Source organism: Dreissena polymorpha, chromosome 1 (assembly GCF_020536995.1).
Source record: "Dreissena polymorpha isolate Duluth1 chromosome 1, UMN_Dpol_1.0, whole genome shotgun sequence".
NCBI classification, from domain to species: Eukaryota; Metazoa; Mollusca; class Bivalvia; order Myida; family Dreissenidae; genus Dreissena; species Dreissena polymorpha.
In genome coordinates this window covers 164,036,545-164,050,771 of record NC_068355.1, presented here as the reverse complement: position 1 = coordinate 164,050,771, position 14,227 = coordinate 164,036,545, and the positions used below count along the sequence as shown (strand labels likewise).

The window sequence follows — 14,227 nt, the reverse complement described above, 5'->3', positions numbered from 1 at the left end:
TGTAATGTTTCAATGATTGTTGTTGTGATTTTGTGTGTCATTCATTCGTCCTTCCGAATAACATTCTAAGCCTCATTCTGGGAACATTGGTCTTAATGCATGTGCAAAAAGTGTCATCGCCCCAGATAAGCCTGTGCAGTTCGCACAGTCACACAGGCTGATAAAGAATGACACTTTCCAAATTTTTGCAATTTTTCGTTTAGGGGAAGTCTCTAATAAACAAAAATTGTGTCTATGTGGAAAGTTTTGCCCCTGATAAGCCTGTGCAGACTGCACAGGCTAATCTGAGACGGTATTTTACGCATATTCATTAAGTTATCAATAGAAACACTTAATTGCAATATATAACTCTGCTAATATTGTTATATTGCTTGTTTCTTAGAATTTGTATGCATTCAATGCAGTGTCGTATGCAAATACAACAGAAACATTTTATTTTATGCTTTTTGGTTGTTTATAGAGAAATATCAGTGAATTTAAACTAATGATTCACTGTTTCAAATTGTTTCAAATTTATTGGATTGGGATTAATATTGACTTTTATTTACTCGTGATCATAGAAAAAATATTGTTTCACTGGAGGCTGCGCCATCACAGGTGAATTAAAATACATTTTTCACCAAATCCAACAAATACTCTTTATTTAAAAAGTAAAATAGTCTACAAGTCTTACAAGTGAAAGGCCAAAAAAGTAGTCCAATATGTCCATGAAGTAGCAGTGTAACATCTGATATTCGTGTAAAGTGCAAGTTTTCATGAAACCCAAAGTTTTCTTCTATAAAATCACTGTAGGAAAAAAGAGTATCAGATGTTCTATTAGCCATGTAAATGTTGGTCATACATTTATTCTTTATCAACTAATCCATCCCCTGTTTGCCCAGGTCGTCCTTCAGTCGTCTGGGTCGGCTGGCGGACTATGACGAGGATCCCCCCTTGGGCGGTCATGAGTCAAGGACCAGCAAAGTTAGCAGTAAGAAGTCCCGTACCGTGTCCCGGACTGTGTCCCAGACCTCCAAGTCCCGCACGGATATGGCGACAACACCCACCACCTCCAAGGCAAGACAAGGGTCCAAGTCTGCAGGATCCTCAGGTATTGAGGGGATGTTAGCCAAGCTCTGGGAAAACTGGGCTAAATACTTGTGTTAATTGTGTTGTCCCAGATTAGCCTGTGCATTCCACAAGGCTTATTAGGGCAGACACTTTCCGCTTGTTTGAAATGTTTATTTTTAAGTGTCTTTTAAATGGAAATCCAGTCTCTGCAGAAAGTGCTGTCTCTGATTAGCCTGCAGACTACCGATGTTTGCTGATGTTTGCTGATGTTTGCAGATGTTTGCTGATATTTGCAGATGTTTGCTGATGTTTGCAGATGCATTATGCCCTGTTTTCCATTATAAGGCTCATTTTATTCAATTGGACTACTAGTTTGGTACTATTATACCCAGACAAACAAAGTGATAAATAGGGTATAGTTAAAGGCTTCATGGCTTTTTTCTCTTCTTAAGCAAGGGCCTTATATAGGGCCCTCCCCGAAGAGACATCCCTCTTCTCCTAAAAATATTTCTTTTAAATGATGCAATTTGCCCCAATTTTCAAGCTTACTTTGGAAATGTATTCCTCTTTTTCAATTTTGCGATTTTTCACCCCAAAATGGAAGGCCCTGGGATTGAATAGAAAGGGACAATATGTCATCATCATGAAGTGCAGATGTACGAAACACTTATTTCCCAATTATCCACACATTTCTGAGAAAATTCCCTTCAGTTTGCACAGGCCAATATGGGCTGACCCTGTTTGCTTTTACAGTATTTATTGTTGAAAGCAAGTCTCTTTTTAGCAAATATCCAGTTAAGGCAGAAAGTGTTATCCCTGATTAGCCTGTGCAAACTGCACAGTCTAATCTGGGACAACACTATGCATATGCATTTAGCCCTGTTTTCCTAGAACAAGACTCATTTTATTCTAACATACTGTAATTCATTATCTTGTGGTTGAACTGGAAATTTTATGAATAGACTACTAGTTTGGTTTTAATATAACCCCAAAAAGTTGACTGTCTGGTTAGCGCAGTGGTTAGTACATGCACTTTCAACTCTGCAACCCAGGTTCAATCCATGTTCCCCAAGTCATGTGAGTTTGGTAGGTGGACACTATATTGGACAGGTCATAGAAGAATTTTGGCAAAGTATGGACAGTATTGCCAAAGTATGGACAGTTTTGCAAAACAAATTTTGAGTTAGGAAAAGCAGTAACATTGAAAATTACCCAGATAACAAATAGCAAAATAATTTAATTCAAGATTGTAGTTGAACAATGTTTTATGTTTTCCTCCCTGCAGGTTCCAGTAAGGCCATCCAGGCATCCAATCAGGGCTCAAACGTGCCGCGCCCTAGGCGTAATAGACGTGCCGAGCTGGCGGCCCAGATGGCTGCCGAGAACATTAAGAAGTATGGCATCAGTATGATACCCATACGAATGGCTGTATTATTCTCAGGTGGGTATATGGACTTAAGGGACTGTTTCTCCCTTTCAGATTTGACTAATATTTGTGCCTTGCTCTGACAAACAAGGCTAAATGCATGTGTATAAAGGTTTTGTCACAGATTAGCCTGTGCAGTCCACATAGGCTTATAAGAGACAATTTTCTTTTTATGGTATTTTGAGTTTAAAGGAAGCCTCTTAGCAAAATCCTGTTTAGGTAGAAAGTGTCGTCTGCACAGGCTAATTTAGACAACACTTTACACACATGCATTTAGCTTAGTGTCGTCTGCACAGGCTAATTTGGACAACACTTTACACACATGCATTTAGCTTAGTGTTGTCTGCACAGGCTAATTTGGACAACACTTTACACACATGCATTTAGCTTAGTGTTGTCTGCACAGGCTAATTTGGACAACACTTTACACACATGCATTTAGCTTAGTGTTGTCTGCACAGGCTAATTTGGACAACACTTTACACACATGCATTTAGCTTAGTGTCGTCTGCACAGGCTAATTTAGACCACACTTTACACACATGCATTTAGCTTAGTGTTGTCTGCACAGGCTAATTTGGACAACACTTTACACACATGCATTTAACTTAGTGTCGCCTGCACAGGCTAATTTGGACAACACTTTACACACATGCATTAAGCTGAGTTTTTCCAGAGCGAAATTCATTTGATTAAACGTGTAATTTCAAGAAATTGTCATATTAAAACTTATTTTTGTCAGCTTTACTTATTCGGTTGCATTTTTATTCCCACAAAGTTGGAGGCATTAAGCACTGCACTTGTCCATCGGTCAGTACGTCTTCATTGACTGGTTGATTGGTTTGTGTCTGACCATGTGTCATGAGTAAACTAGTGTCTGTGACACATCTAGTTCCTCTCAGACTTTATGAGAGTATATTTCATGTTTACTTCAATCAAACACTTGATTGGCTGGAACATTTCAGTAAATCTCTCCGCAATAAAGCTTAGATTTTTTGGCGTAGCTGTTTAATGTCACTTTTGACCTTAGATGACCTTCATTCATGATAGGTCCGAAATGAATAAACCCGAATTGTGCATTGGTTAATAATAAAAAAATCACCGTAAACATTGGTAGTCTGGTTCCCAGACTAAAACATTGGATGCATATCATTTGAACTGAAATATGAATATATTGTAAAATACATGTAAATTACAATAAATTAAAAACTGTCATGATACAAAACATCCTCTAAACTTTACATCCAAACGTTTCTCCTTAATTTACGAAGCAGTATAGCATTAATCACATGTCTCTTCAATTAAAAGAATCTATTGTTTACATGCCGTAGCGGCCACACTAAACACTACAAAAACAGGCTAGATTGCACTTTACCGGTACGCAGTTGTTTACCACTATCGACAAAGCGGGGGTTTGGGGGCGGTAGCCCGCAATACTTAGGAAATACATAGGTGTTGGAAATATATCTGTCTTTGATTTATTATAATCCATATTTGTGTTTATTAGTGTAAATATGTTTCTTTGTACTTTGTTTTGTTCATTTTTTATATAAAGTTCTGTTTTTCTGCAAAAAATTCATATCACTATGATGCTTGCAATATTGAGTCTTTTATGGTTACATTCTACTAACATCTGTACACATTATAACACATTATCTTTTATTTCATTCCAACATTATGTTCATAGTATTTCAGTGGCGAATATGTTTTCTTTTCCTATTGAAACTAATGTATTACTCGTTCAATTATGAAAACCTAGTCATTGCAATACTTATTAACAATAAAACATACAATTTCACCTCTTCTTGTTCTTCATTTTTATTTATTAATACATTAAAATATATTATCTTATAATCACTCACACCCTTCATTAAAATACATGGTCGCTTCATTCCATCTCCTTTCACTGGTTGCAAACATCACAACATCAACGCCGTATATCTTTTTAAAGATATTTCTTTAAAAAGAAATCCCTTATTGTTCTTCATGATAAACACTTTTTTCACCATTTGGGGGTTGGGGCTATGGCCTTTTGGATTGGGAAAAATGGTTTGTTTGCTTATAAATACTTTTTAAGTGAGAATAAGTGTTTTCTATTTGCTTACTTAGGTTTAACTTATATAGCTGGATAGGTAGATGAATTTAATGTTGCTATTTATAAACAAATTATTTAAAAAATATATTATTGTTTTGAAAACTTTAAATTGCAAAGCTAAGGCTGTCAGTTTGGAAAATATATGCTGTATGAGATTTGGAATGGGTCTGATTTTTCTGTCCAAATTTGGCCAAAAAAATATTAACGGTATCTCATTCCCATGTCAGGCAAAAGCAGTCGGACCAATTGTCTAGAGAGCCCATGTGCTTTAAATGTCATCCCAGATTAGCATGTGCATTAACACACAGGCTAATAGGGGAAAAAGTTCCGACTAAACAGGATTTTCACTAGGAATAGACTTTTTTGAAAGAAAAAAAAAAGAAAAAAGTGTTGTTCCTGATTAGCCAGTGCAGACTGCACAGGCTAATCTGGGGCAACATTTCACGCACATGCATTAATACATTAATTCCCATGTCAGGCATGAGCAGTGTGACCAATCGTTTGGAGAGCCCTGTCCCGGGCCTGGAGGACATGTTCATCACCCTGACCCTCAACAAGCCCCTGCTGAACGAGTCCCAGCGTGCCGAACTCAACCCCATGATCATCAAGATACAGGCCGCCAACAATATGCCTAGTACGCCTCTGTCACATGACGCGCTAAAGAACAAGTAAGTACAGATATGTGTTTAAAATGTGTGTAAAAAGTTAATTTAAACATATTTATTAATTCAGAGAAATGCATAATAATAGTCACGTGCATATTAAAAACATAATTTAATTAATGGATTAGAAGACAAGAATCTTTGAAACTTATTTAAGTTTTGTTCCATGCTGGAGTTTCTAGATAAGAAAAACATTAGGTAGAAGATTTGTAAAAAAGTTAGAGATCAGTTGGAAAAGAGTACAATTAACATGTTACAAACAAGAGGTATATGGGCCGCACTCTGGGAAAATGGGGCTTAATGCATGTGCGTAAAGTGGGGTCCCAGATTAGCCTATGCTGTCTTCACAGGCTTATCAGTGACTACACTCTCCACCTAGACTGGATTTTGTTTAGAAGAGACTTCCTTTAAATAAAAAAATCCATTAATGCAGAAAGTCTCGTCCCTTATAAAATACAAGTGTGTAATTAAGCCCATTTTCTCAGAGTCAGGCTCATTTGTTTCTATGCACTCCTGACAAAAATAGAAAGTGAGGGTCAATGTCAGAGTTAAGCCACACTTTACTTGATTAAAAGAAAGTTTTTTCCCTTGAGCATCAAGCTTCATGTTTAGTTTTTACAGAGGCAAACAACTTGAATAACTGCTTTCAATTTTAAAACCTTTTCGAAATGAGGCATGTTTTAATTTCCAAAAATATCTGAAAAAAGCATGTGTTGTTTTTACAATTGAAGACAAAAATGTTTTTTGAGTACAATCCTAAAAATAATTATAAATTTTTTGTAATACTTTGCCAAATACAGTTTTATTGTACCCTTTTTGCTTTGCCCAAAGGTAATTTATTAGCCCAAAGGTAATTTATTAGCCCAAAGGTAATTTGTACAGCTTAAGACTATGAGTTTGTGTGTATACAATATTTACAATAATAATTTTATGGTTTTTACTGGAAACAGAACTTTTTTTAAAGTTCCTTGGTGTTGCTGTACATTTTTGATGAACAGTGGTGAGTTCTATGTCACTTGTATTATGATGTTTGTTCACAAATGATGTTACAATTTCTTGGATCATTCAAAGAGCTGTTGTATTTATTGCAGGGTTCACTTTTGCATTACTATGTGACGAAGATCCATTGTGTTGTTAGTTCAAATTTGGGTCCCAATGGAAAAAGTATATATTTTTCCCAAAAGGGACCTAAAAATTCCCAATTGAAGGTTTCCAACAACAACAAAAACTATTTTTGTAGATCTCAACATTTAACATCTAGTACCCATCAGCTCTCTAAGTTGAACCATAGTTAATAGACAAAAACATCAACACTTATTTCCCAATGTTCAGTCAAAATGCCGTGATTTTTTCCAATCCAAAGGGATCCAGACCTATTTCCCAAATGGTGAAATAAAACACTGAACTTTATAAAACTCTTTATTGTCATGGAAAAGTTGTACCATTATATTTTCTCCATTAAACACTTTGTTGTGTTGTAATGATTGCTATTAGTCAAACATGTTTCTGGAATTACTTTTAATGTAGTATTGGTGCTCACATCATGTGTGGTCCAGACTCCACAGAGGATTTAGAATATCACCTTTTTTTAAACTAAATCTCTTAATGTAGAATGTCTTTCAAGTTTCTTTGCCAGCCCGTATTTCCAGTGTTTGACCTTTTCGGGCCATAATTGCTTGGTTTGTTGTTTCTGGTGTAAGTATTAAAGTTATTCACTGAGATTTGTTGTCTGTGTCACAATTTTTGAGGCGTTTGTTTGTTGTCTACAGTAAGTTTGTACTGGCATGAATATCATTGTATTTGTGTTGCTTTTATGTTTTATGCGCCCCCCCCCCCTCCCATTTTCCACAGAAGTTGAGGCTTAAGAATCATCAATGGTATTTGTCTGTCCATTTCAAAAATCCAGTTTAGGTGGAAAGTGTTGACCCTGATTAGCCTGTATGGTCTTCACAGGCTAATCTGGGACTGACAACACTTAACGCATATGCATTAAACAACATTTGCACAGAGCACATCTCATTTATGATTGAACAGGTACAGGTTGTGATAAATAATCATGAAGGTTGAGCTTAATAATTTTGTTATATTAGTGAATGAAATATAGCCTTTTGATTGACATCATTTCAGAATAAAAATGCATTGAATAAAATAATTTAAATAAGTTATGATGAGAATTGTTTTATTAGGGTAATTATCATGAAAACTTTATACGAACAGTTGATTGTTTTCTTTATTTATAGTAAATTCTGTAAATTTGCTAACTCAAAGTTTTACAGCTGAAGCTACAAAGATGGTGTGTCAAACATGTCTGACAAACTGACACAATTAGCAATTTTTTGTATGCCCCCGGATTGAAAGATCGGGGGTATATTGTTTTTTGCCTGTCTGTCATTGTGTCAGACAGTCATTGTATGTGTGTGTCCCAAAACTTTTACCTTGGTTAAAGTTTTATAACTTTTGCAATATTGAAGATAGCAACTTCATATTTGGCATGCATGTGTATCTCATGGAGCTGCACATTTGAGTGGTGAAAAGTCAAGGTCAAGAACATCCTTCAAGGTCAAAGGTCAAACATCATTGTATTTTTATGTCCCCCACCCACTATAGTGGGGACATACAGTGGAACCCCTATAAACCGGACAATCACGGGACCGAGTGGAAATTCCAGTTTAGAGAGGATTCCGGTTTAGAGGGGACATTGACTTATTTTACTTTCAGACGGTCAATTACATAGCCTATTGTGGAAAAAAACACTCAGCAAATAGTCATAGTGTATTTATATATAACATTCATTCATATTGCATCACAAGAAAAACACTGTTGATTCGAAAGCAATATCTGTCACAACATAGATCAAACAGTGCACCCTGAAAAACAAACAATTTTATACATGCATGCATGTGTTAGGTGAATTTATTTCCTTTTCATACTGAAAAGCATGTATGCCGACTTTTTTTCACACGATATCCCAGATTGTCGACTTTCCTACCCGATATTTCTTTGACCGCGTCTTGAGTGTAGGTTTTGGCAACATCTGTGACTCTTTTATCAGTTTGATTTTGTCTTCTAGACACAAGTCCAAACGCCATGGCTTGTAGGAGGTTCGGACATTTTTAGTCTTAGTTATCTTAATTACAAATTTGAAAATCTAAATGAATATCTAAATGCAACTGCTTCAAGAACTCTGCAAATCACCATTTTACATGACACTATGGGCTTAGCGCAAAACGGTTGTAACTCCATTTTTGGAAATTTTACAGGAGAGACAAAAAACTGCCCAATTAAAAAAAAAATTCTTGCTGGATTTTATTAAAAAAGCATATATTTGGTTAGTTCCAAGCAGTGTTAAAAGACTAATTTCCAATCTGTAGAATAATTATGGAAAGAGATATTTGAACACGTTCAAGTTACAACCATTTTCCACCTGAAATTTTTGAAAATTTCATTTATTATTTTTATGCAATAGGGAAGTAACTCAAGTTACAACTGTTTTCCATTTTTAATTTTGGCAGATTTTAATATTTATTTGTGTGTTAAATGGAAGTATCTCATCATATACTCTTTATTTTTCATCATTAGTAAAAGAAAGCAAAACTTATTAGTTACCATAAACTTTCAACAATCATAAAACACTTTTTTGAACAAATACAATCATTTAAGTATGGTGTATAAAATGTATTCATAATTATTCCACACATTATTGATATACGTTTTTTTATAATATAATTTGTTGTTTACTTTAATAAATTAAATTAAATGAGATCTTTAAACGATTTTTTTATTCATCTGAAACTATTCTAGAGATCTACATGATCAGCTAAGATTCAAACTTTGAGGTATTTATTTTATCCTTTATATACATTAGCGAAAAAGTTTGTGATTTTATACCGCAGTCTCTGCAAATGCAATTAAAGAAGCGAAAAATAATATTTCCAGTATTAAAAGATTTTTACTCAAGCCAACTTAATTAACTTATTTCCTGCCGTTCATGTACATCATTTTTCTATAATGCTTATATATATAATACTATAATTAATTATAAAGAATATAATTATTTTTTCACGGTTCATTCACTTGATTTTTTTTAATGAATAAAAAGGAATTTAACACTATGTTGAACATAGGCAAATTGATAAAATTAACAATAAAGAAAGTTCTAGAACAAGTTAATTTTGTTTAAAAAAGGTAGAATTGAGATTTGGAAAATAGAATTGAGACTTCTAAGTATGTACTTGTATTCAAATATATTTTAGCATCACAATAATTCCCTTGTTACTTTGTTCATTTTGGTCTGCAGTTATTTAACATAAAAGAATTTATAGCTAAAGATTTGATACCATAAACGCTTTAACTGGGCATAACAGCAAAAGTAAGATCATTCATCAACATGACTTGTCAGACTGTTACAATTATACCACTATGTGGCATGTCAGACCGTGACAATGGTACCGGTATGTAATATGTTAGACTGTGACAATGGTACCAATATTAAGCATGGCAGACTGTGACAATTATATCAGTACATAGTGTTTTATCCAGGCCGTTTTAGCGTGGCGCGGCGCCACGCCGCTTTTTTGAAGCGCCTCGCTGCCCCTTTCAAAGCAAATCAGCGCCACGCTGCCCTTTTCAAAGGCCGCCCCCCTGTTTTCCGCCGTGCGCGACCTTATTGATAACATCTAAATTGCCTCTTAACCAAGCTTCTAAGCCGACTTTTATCAGCGAAGATTCGCGAGGTTGTGAATACGTCATGCGTGAATAACCATGTGTCAATATCAATCGATAATTTCAGTGGCTTTGTAACACCAATCGGTCCGGATACAATCGTGCAGTCAGTTACATAGGAGACTTGATGAAAACCTTGATGTTATTCACGTGGAAATTGTGCATTTCATGCATAATTCAGTTATATCAAAACATTTATTTTTACGCGTAATTAAATTAAAAAAAAAAAACACCAGTTGCATCTGTAAAATATTGATTTGATTTCAATTTTATGCAAAACAGTTTTAAGTTAATAAAAATTAATTTAAAACAGGGCTTGCACTAAGCGGCGTACGGCCGTATATTAAGCCCGATAATTGTTTCCATACGCCAATTACAAAACCCCATGACGTCCACTGTACTTCCTGAAAATTGGCCATACGCCGAAAATAGCAACCCGTGACATATTAAAGCTGTCGATTAAAATAACGCTCCGCCTCCTATCCAATACAATTGGCGCAGGCTCATATTAAAGCTGTCGATTAAATTAACGCTCCGCCTCCTATCCAATACAATTGGCGCAGGCTCACAGTAGATGTGTGTTGATGAATTGTAGCAGACGACAATCTTAACACGTTTGCTGTTCACGGTTAGGCAGACCGCGATTAATTGGAGCACGTGCTTGTTTATTGTCACGATGTTTTGATTACAATAACGTGTGAATGTCGGCAAAGAAGTTGATACCCCGTCTTGGACCCTGTTTGGCCAAAAGTTGTTAATTGTTGTAACAGTAGTAGGCCTGCACCATTGGTTCAATTAAGAACATTATGACCCGTTTGTAACTTGTCATAATATGTTAATTGGCAAACACAGATATGAATTTTACAAAAATATTGAACTTGTACCACTTATCATTCGTGTTTAGAATGTCGCAACGTACGCTTTCCGATTTTGGCATTCCACTTTCGACGAAACGTAAATTAGAAATTGATGCAAATTGCTTTGTAAGCAAAACAAGTTATATCGGAGACCAATTAACGTGTATTGAATTAATTGACAATGAACAAAAGACAGTACGGCGCCGTTCCTAGTTACACTTTTTGCGAAATAAAATGTACACAATACAACACGTGGTCATGAAAACAATGACATTACGCAGAACTTTCTGACTATTCAACAAAGTGTTAGTGTTTGTGAATCTCCATTTAAGATGCATATAAAGGACTTGTTTGTGCAATGTGTGTAACGTTTTAAATATAAATAATTGTTTAAGAGGGTAACTCATTTAACAGTATTCTAAGACTTCTTTGAAAAGCTATAGTTTGTATAAGATATATATCCTATGGTGTTTAATCTTGTTTTTTGTTACTACATGAAAATATAAAACACATAATAAAATATACATTCTGGATTTTGTTGGTTTAATTATTCAACAATAAATCTCAAAACTATACATACAATGTTTGTGTGTAACAAAGCTTGTTATTAAGTCACTATACAGATATATGTGTGCCCTTTTTATGGATGTCGCGCGCTAAAGTGCCCTTTTTTGAAATTTTGCACCACGCCCTTTTTCCTTCCTGTATAAAACACTACAGTACATAGCATGTGAGGCTAAGACAACAGTACCAGTACATAGCATCTGAGACTGTGACTATGGTACTGGTACGAAGCATCTTAGATTGTGACAATGGTACCACTATATAGCTTGTCAGACTGTGCAAATTATACAGTAGGTAGCATCATTGCTACATGTGAGACTGTAACAAAGGTACCACTATGTAGCGTGTCAGACTGTTACAATTATACCAGTACATAGCATGCTAGACTGTGACAATGTAACCATGTATGTAGCATGTCAGATTGTAACAATGGTACCATTACGTAGCATCTGCGACTGTGACAATGGTACCAGTATGTGGCATGTCAGACTGTGACAATAGTACCAGTACATAGCATGTCAGACTGTGACAATGGTACCAGTATGTATTATGTTAGACTGTGACAATGGTACCAATATGTAGCATGTCAGACTGTGACAATTTTTCCAGTACATAGCATGTGAGACTGAGACAATGGTACCATTACGTAGCATCTGAGACTGTGACAATGGTACCACTATGTAGCTTGTCAGACTGTGAGATTATACCAGTGGGTAGCATTTGAGACTGTGAGGATGGTACCACTCTTTAGCTTGTCAGACTGTGAGATTATACCAGTGAGCAGCATTTGAGACTGTGAAAATGGTAACACTATGTAGCGTGTCAGACTGTTACAATTATACTAGTACATAGCATGCTAGACTGTGACAATGGTACCAGTATGTAGCATGTCAGACTGTTACCATGGTACCAGTATGAATCATATGCAACTGTGACAATGGTACCAGTATCTAGCATGTCGGACTTTAACAATGGTACCTAGGACTATGTGGCTTGTCAGACTGTGAAAATTTTACCAGTATGTAGCATGTGAGACTGTGACAATGGTACCACTACGTAGCTTGTCAGACTGTTACAATTATACCAGTATATGACATGCTAAACTGTGACAATAGTACCAGTATGTAGCATGTGAGACTGTTACAATGGTACCAGAACGTAGCATCTGCGACTGTGACAAAAGTACCCGTACATAGCATGTCAGACTTTGACAATGGTACCAGTATGTAGCTTATCATACTGTGACAATTATATCCGTATGTTGCATGTGAGACTGTGACAAATTGGTACCAGTATGTAGCAAGTCAGACTGTTATAATTATACCAGTGTGGAGCATGTGCGGCTGTGGCAATCATACCATTACGTAGCTTGTCAGACTGTGAAAATTATACCAGTGGCTAGCATGTGAGACTGTGACAATGGTATCACTACGTAGCTTGTCAGACTGTTACAATAATACCAGTACATAAGCTTTTAGCATGCTTGGCTGTGACAATGTAACCAGTATGTAACATGTCAGACTGAGACAATAATACCAGTATGTAGCAATTTAGACTGAGACAATGGTACCAGTGTGTAGCATGTCAGACTGAGACAAGTATAATAATGATGCTCAAAAGGTAGGAAAAAAATCAATCGCATTTTGTTCTAGTTTCTGTCTTATCATTTTTCTTATATCACAATTATATTTGAATAGTTTGTATTTGAATTCAGAAAGAGGATTAAAGTTCATTATTTTTTAAATTAAAATAAGCTGATAAGATATAATTGTTTTGACTTAAACTCTGTTGAATTTTAATAATTACAATACAAATATTAAATGATTTAAGAAAGATGTAAAGGTAATTATGTATGTTCTTGAGAATTAAACAAAAATTAAAACAACCTTTAGAATGTCAAGGCCAACATGGCAAGCAAATCAAACAGTGATGTCATAATTATGATGTCATAAACTAAAGATGTAAAGATGAGTTACTTCCCTTCCAACATTGTACACTTTGTAATTTTTTGTGCTCAAAGGTTGTAACTTGAGATACAACTGTTTTGCATAACAAAAATTATCCAAAATTAAATACAACCATAAGCCAAATACATGTTTTCATGGGTAAATTTTCAGAATATAATCTTAATATCTATTTAGGATGTGTAAAGTAAAAAAAAAACTTGAAAAATGAAAAAATATGATTTTTGGTAAAAAAGTAAGTTACAACCGTTTTGCGCTAAGCCCACAATATGAGCAATTGTAATAAACATCACAAAATTAAATATCAATATATATCAAAAACAAAACACACTTTAGAACTCTATGTTTGTTATCAGTAATTATCATCAGTATTATCACATCTTTTGAGCGATATGTACATCACATGACAAGTATCTTTAAATTGTTTTGCGATTTTTACAATCTGCACATTTTTCGACCACCTTTATTAATTTCACGCGTCTTTAATCCGCTATTCACAACTTTTTGACACTAGGTCTGAGGTGCAAAAAACCGGCCTTGAGCGGTTTAGAGAGGTACAATTACGTATGGATTTACCCAATTTTGATCCAAAGAATGACCGGTATTTGGAATTGAGGGGATTCCGGTCTAGAGGAGATATTTTACACATGGTTTTATAAGGAAAAAAATAGGACCGGACCATGTGTCCGGTTTAGAGAGGATCCGGTTTAGAGGGTTTCCACTGTATTGTTTTTGCCTTGTCTGTTGGTCTGTACGTTGGTCTGTTGGTCTGTTTGCTCCAACTTTAACATTTGCAATAACTTTTTCAATATTCAAGATAGCAACTTGATATTTGGCATGCATGTGTATCTTAGGCGTTGCACATTTTGAGTGGTGAAAGGTCAAGG

General features: G+C 35.3%; 1 protein-coding gene across 1 annotated transcript in view; it reads left to right on the top strand.

Moving 5' to 3' along the window:
* Positions 1 to 14,227, top strand: part of LOC127858836 (uncharacterized) — a 62,915-nt gene that overhangs the window by 16,096 nt on the left and 32,592 nt on the right. The window contains 3 exon segments of the mRNA XM_052396159.1: positions 882 to 1,090; positions 2,336 to 2,491; positions 5,050 to 5,239. Coding sequence (XP_052252119.1) covers positions 882 to 1,090; positions 2,336 to 2,491; positions 5,050 to 5,239 — 555 coding nt within the window.